A 6,465-nucleotide genomic window follows, 5' to 3' on the forward strand; every position below is an offset into this window, starting at 1 on the left:
AAATTATCGGATCCATAATTTTGTGTTTAACACTTTGGAATCAGACCGTAGGAGCCGGGGTAAAGACGTGTGCTTGAAAAGTTGGTATAAAACCTAAGCATAAGATAAATGAGAGTTATTCAACACCGAACATACGAGAAGCAATGACTTAACCAATTCAAAATCCAAGTCAAGTCAATTTTTAAGTTAGATGAGACAAGACGATTTGTCAACGATACCATTATACTATTTTTTGCGTTCTTTTTAAACTAAGGTGTTTGGAATAATTCAAGTCAAGCTCACCTTATAAGACCTGCCATTGGCAATCCTCCTGCACAACGCGTAGACTTGATTGTTTTAAACATTTTAGGTAACCAAAATCCATCCTTGGATCGTTCGTTTGTTTCCAATTCTATAGCCTATGGCTTCAATAGCCAAGCAGCCACACTTTGTGTTAATCCCGCTCATGGCACAAGGTCATATGATTCCGATGGTTGACATGGCCAGGCTTCTTGCAGAGCGCGGAGTGATTGTAAGCTTGATCACTACCCCCCACAATGCGTTAAGATTTGACAAAGTCATCCAACGAGCTTCGGAATCAGGGCTCCAGATTCGGTTGGTGAAAATTCCATTTCCATGCCAAGAAGCCGGACTTCCTACCGGTTGTGAGAATCTTGACACTTTATCTTCCAGGGACCTACTGAAAGAGTTCTTCAATGCACTTGGTATGTTGCAAGAACCTTTAGAACAATTTCTGGAACAGCAAAAGCCGCTTCCCAGCTGCATCATATCAGATAAGTGCCTTTCCTGGACGTCAAAAACTGCTCAAAGGTTTAATATCCCGAGGATTGTTTTTCATGGGATGGGCTGCTTCTCATTGCTGAGCTCTCACAATGTGAAGCTACATAAGGCTCATCTTTCCGTTGCTTCGGATTCGGAACCCTTTGTGGTGCCAGGACTGCCACAAAAGGTTGAGATAACAAGGGCTCAACTTCCAGGAGCATTTGTTAGTTTGCCTGACTTAGACGATGTTCGCAACAAGATGCAAGAGGCTGAAATGACTGCTTACGGAGTTGTAATAAACAGCTTCAATGAACTAGAGCACGGATGTGTCGAGGAGTACCAGAAAGCCATAAAGAAAAAGGTTTGGGCCATTGGACCTGTTTCTTTATGCAACAGAATAAACTTGGACAAGTTTGAAAGAGGGAACAAGGCATCAATCAATGAGGAAAAATGCTTGAAATGGCTCGATTCACTGAAACCAAGGTCAGTTATTTACGCTTGCCTTGGTAGCCTATGCCGTCTTGTTCCAGCACAATTGATAGAACTGGGGTTGGGTTTAGAAGCATCAAAGCAACCGTTTATATGGGCAGTCAAAACATGTGATCAAAGAGCTAATGACGAGTTAGAAAAGTGGTTGTCAGAGCATAATTTCGAGGAGAGAATCAAAGGGAGGGGACTTTTGATCAAGGGGTGGGCTCCCCAGCTTCTTATTTTATCCCATCCTGCAATAAGAGGGTTCTTAACTCACTGTGGCTGGAATTCAACTATAGAAGCCGTATGCTCTGGGGTGCCAATGATAACATGGCCTCAATTCTCCGAACAGTTCTTTAATGAGAAGCTGATTGTTGAAATTCTAAAGATAGGACTTCGGGTTGGCGTTGAGGTTCCTGTTAGATGGGGTGAAGAAGAGAAACTCGGAGTGTTGGTCAAGAAAGAACAAGTTGAGAAAGCAATAGATATGTTGATGAACGGGGGAGAAGAAGGCCAAAAGAGAAGAATGAGAGCACGAGAGCTTGAAGAAATGGCAAGAACGGCGGTGGGAAACGGAGGATCATCCTACTTGAATATGACAGCCTTAGTCCAGGATATTTTGGAGCAAATCAATTAATAATTGCCAAACTGGTGTAACGGTTTGTAAAGGGAGTTGCATGTTATCTTTCCTTTTCTTTTCTTTATCTTTCTTTTTTTCCCCAAAGAGCATTTGAATATATTATGAGTAACCTCCGAGAAATTTCCACTATGATACCTTGATTGTGCAAGTAGCTTCTAAGTCATGCAATAACTTATATATTACGAGTAGACTTTCTTATAGTTTTTATTTAGTAAACTACAAATATCTCCATCGCACAAGTAACCTCCAATAGTCATTAATTTAATTCAAACACCAAGAATAGACTTCTTAATTACGATATATATATATATATATATATATATATATATAACGATTGTTTAGGTTTCAGCTTATTGGACAAAGTCTTCATTAGGAAAGTAAATTCCTTAGATTATAACAGCATAATAGCCCAAATATCAATTACATCTAGATCAATAGGCAGATAATGGAAGGGCATATGTGTTCTCAAAGGAGAAATTAAAAAAAAAAAATCGAAGTAGAACAATTTTTGAGTCAAAATCAACTAAGGGTATCATTCAATATGTATTCTGCATGTACATGTGTGAGTTGAGGTCGGCAGGGGCTGTTTTTAAACACACATATGCTTATATACATTAACATAATATGCAGAATTAAAAAATACTTTTATATATGAAAAAAGACAGTAAAATTATTTTATTCTTAAATTGTCGGCTTATAATTTTTTTTAAATAAATATTACCAATTGAGTTAATATTATATATATATTATCTCATGAGTTACGTATGAATTTTATCATAGTTGAATATCAATTTTGTTATGGAATAAAATACACCAATTATCAATATTTTATTTCAATTTTGACTTTTAAAATTGAAAATCTCTAAATTCGTGATTTTTTAAAAATATTATATATAGAAAAAGACATTAAAATTATTTTATTCTTAAATTGTCCACTTATAATTTTTCTTTAAATAAATATTAACGATTGAGTTTATATATATATATATATATATATATCTAATTAGCCCATGTGTTACATATGAGTTTTATCATAGTGGAATATCAATTTTATTATGGAATAAAATACACCAATTATCAATATTTTATTTCAATTGTGACTTTTAAAATTGAAATCTTTAAATTCATTACTTTTTAAAAATATTTCAAATTCATCCATTCCATTAACTTACTGTTAAAAATTAACAAAATATACCAATTCAGTGCTACATGGGTGTCTTAGCTTAAAAAATGTCAAATGTATCAAACCTTTTTTTGTCAAGTGGACATCCAATTGTCCAAGTCTACATTTTTTTGCAACATGGACATCCGCATAGATGTCCAATGACATTGAGATACAATATTTTATCAGATTTTAATGACAATTGACAGATTTGATGAATTTGAAATATTTTAAAAAGATCATAAATTCAAAAATTAAATTTTAAAAGTCAAAAATCAAAATGAATATTACATAAAGATTGTGGATGTATGGTGCAATTTTCTCTTGATTATAAGATATATTTACCCTATGTGCATTTTTTTCTTGTATTATAAATCTAATTAAATATTCATAAATTCACCATATTATGCAAAAACTTTATTTTTTTTAAACGTTTTTGTTTTGAATCTTTCAAATTATTAACATTTTAAAAAAATATAATGTAAAATATTCTTGATCATGAGCACTAATATATAATAATTGAAAATTTTCACTTATCTCTACTTCAAGTTTATAATTTATATCAATTTTATAACTTATGATTTGATATGGGAGATTTATCAATAATACCAACATGAGACATGCATGTACCCTTAGCATAAAGTAAGATTCTCATCAACATTATTTAAATGATATGATTTGATATGAGATAAAGCTACAAATAAAATAGGAGTGACTCAAAAACTTTTTACTACAACGTTCAAGGATTATTAAATTTTGATCTTTTTAATTAGTATAAAGTAAGATTTTAGTATGCTAATGAAAACTTTTGGAAGGAACAATTCTTAGGATGGCTGAGGGTGCTCTTTGCAAAAACCTTAAACCAACATTGCTCGACGATCGATCATGCAAGAAAGTCTGAATACGCAAGCTTATAGTGGACAATTCTATGAACAATACTCCATTGGTTGTTCACAACAACCTTTCCTTTATGGACGCATTCCTTACTTCAGATGGTGAAGAGGCCTATTTCCAAAGTGATAGTGAATTTTCTGAGGATTTTAAGGATGATAAGGAGTCTGAGATGGATTGTAACTCAGATGCATCTGATGAAGAGGATTTTGAATATGGATTCATATTGAAGGGTTCCCTTTAATCACGGTTTTTAATCGGAGGCAAGATACATTACAAAGACATAGCATAACTCAATTATTGTATAGCTGCTAGGTTGCCCAATTTCATAAAAAGTACTTTGTGAGAAAGTTGTTAATCTTTGGAAACCAATAAAATGATATATTATTGTGGATTTGGATGATAACTGTTTTATTGTCCACTTTGTGAGAAAGGAGGATTACTTGAGAGCCTTATTGGCTGGACCATGGGTAATTATAGGGCATTACCTGATTGTCAATCTCTAAATGCCTAATTTTCCACAATATGCAAGAACTCACAGTAGTGGTGACGTGGGTTCAGTTTCCTCACATTCTACTTCACTTGTATTACAAATCGATTCTTAGGCGAATTACCTCTTTGATTGGACAATTCTATGAACAATACTCCATTGGTTGTTCACAACAACCTTTCCTTTATGGACGCATTCCTTACTTCAGATGGTGAAGAGGCCTATTTCCAAAGTGACAGTGAATTTTCTGAGGATTTTAAGGATGATAAGGAGTCTGAGATGGATTGTAACTCAGATGCATCTGATGAAGAGGATTTTGAATATGGATTCAATATTGAAGGGTTCCCTTTAATCACGGTTTCTAATCGGAGGCAAGATACATTACAAAGACATAGCATAACTCAATTATTGTATAGCTGCTAGGTTGCCCAATTTCATAAAAAGTACTTTGTGAGAAAGTTGCTAATCTTTGGAAACCAATAAAATGATATATATTGTGGATTTGGATGATAATTGTTTTATTGTCCACTTTGTGAGAAAGGAGGATTACTTGAGAGCCTTATTGGCTGGACCATGGGTAATTATAGGGCATTACCTGATTGTCAATCTCTAAATGCCTAATTTTTCCACAAATATGCAAGAACTCACAGTAGTGGTGACGTGGGTTCAGTTTCCTCACATTCTACTTCACTTGTATTACAAATCGATTCTTAGGCGAATTACCTCTTTGATTGGACAATTCTATGAACAATACTCCATTGGTTGTTCACAACAACCTTTCCTTTATGGACGCATTCCTTACTTCAGATGGTGAAGAGGCCTACTTCCAAAGTGACAGTGAATTTTCTGAGGATTTTAAGGATGATAAGGAGTCTGAGATGGATTGTAACTCAGATGCATCTGATGAAGAGGATTTTGAATATGGATTCAATATTGAAGGGTTCCCTTTAATCACGGTTTCTAATCTGAGGCAAGATACATTACAAAGACATAGCATAACTCAATTATTGTATAGCTGCTAGGTTGCCCAATTTCATAAAAAGTACTTTGTGAGAAAGTTGCTAATCTTTGGAAACCAATAAAATGATATATTATTGTGGATTTGGATGATAATTGTTTTATTGTCCACTTTATGAGAAAGGAGGATTACTTGAGAGCCTTATTGGCTGGACCATGGGTAATTATAGGGCATTACCTGATTGTCAATCTCTAAATGCCTAATTTTTCCAAACAATATGCAAGAACTCACAGTAGTGGTGACGTGGGTTCAGTTTCCTCACATTCTACTTCACTTGTATTACAAATCGATTCTTAGGCGAATTACCTCTTTGATTGGACATCTTTTGAAAATCGATTATAACACAAGCTCTAAAAAATAAGGTAAGTTTGCCCCGGTGGTTGTAGAGCTTAATTTTTCAAAGCCTTTGGTGCTAAAATTTTCCTGATTGGTAAAGAACAGCGAATTGTTTATGAAAGATTGTCTAGGATTTGTTTCACATATGGTGTTTATGGGCACACTAAAAAAGTCTGTACTAATCAAAATAAGGCCCCAAAAGTGACAAAACAAGGTTATTCACAATAGACCAAGAAGAAAACAGACGAATCTCCTTATGGCCCTTAGATGCTTGTCTCTCATAGAAAACCATGAGGATTGGATAAAAAACAATCAATAAGAAATCAAAGCTTGAAAGGACACATTAGCTCTGGTTCTTATTTTCTATATTGGAGGAGGAGAATTTGGAAGCCCCTAAGCTTAATGATAATGGTGCGGCACTGGTGCCTAATGAAAAAGCAATGTAGAAATCTAGGTCAGTTGTTAAGTTGAAAGGATTTATGAAGCTAACCATAAAAATGTGACTAGGCCAAAGGAGAATAATAAGGTGCCTTTTAGTGGTGCCAAATTTAATGAGGAATTGATCCAATCTATGATAATTTTAAGAAATAATAAGGCCAATAATGAGACCTAATCAATGGCAATGCAAACCAACTTTTTGAATGAAGATGTTTTAATTAAGAAGGATAATCATGTGGAGGAAAATAGTAGTATGA

General features: G+C 34.2%; 1 protein-coding gene across 1 annotated transcript; it reads left to right on the forward strand.

Annotated features, from left to right (window-relative positions):
- Window positions 1–309: 309 nt before the first annotated feature.
- LOC110420351 (UDP-glycosyltransferase 73D1-like) lies at window positions 310–2,019 on the forward strand. Its single transcript, XM_021433629.2, has one exon. It carries the CDS (start codon window positions 401–403, stop codon window positions 1,868–1,870), a length of 1,470 nt encoding a protein of 489 aa, XP_021289304.1. The 5' UTR covers window positions 310–400; the 3' UTR covers window positions 1,871–2,019.
- Window positions 2,020–6,465: the final 4,446 nt, after the last annotated feature.

Source organism: Theobroma umbraticum, unplaced genomic scaffold (assembly GCF_002168275.2).
Source record: "Theobroma umbraticum cultivar Fairchild unplaced genomic scaffold, ASM216827v3 scaffold_86.0, whole genome shotgun sequence".
Lineage (NCBI taxonomy): Eukaryota > Viridiplantae > Streptophyta > Magnoliopsida > Malvales > Malvaceae > Theobroma > Theobroma umbraticum.

Excerpts from the sequence above, each read along its gene's own strand:
- LOC110420351 (XM_021433629.2), top strand. The coding sequence starts at position 401 with ATGGCTTCAATAGCCAAGCAGCCACACTTTGTGTTAATCCCGCTCATG.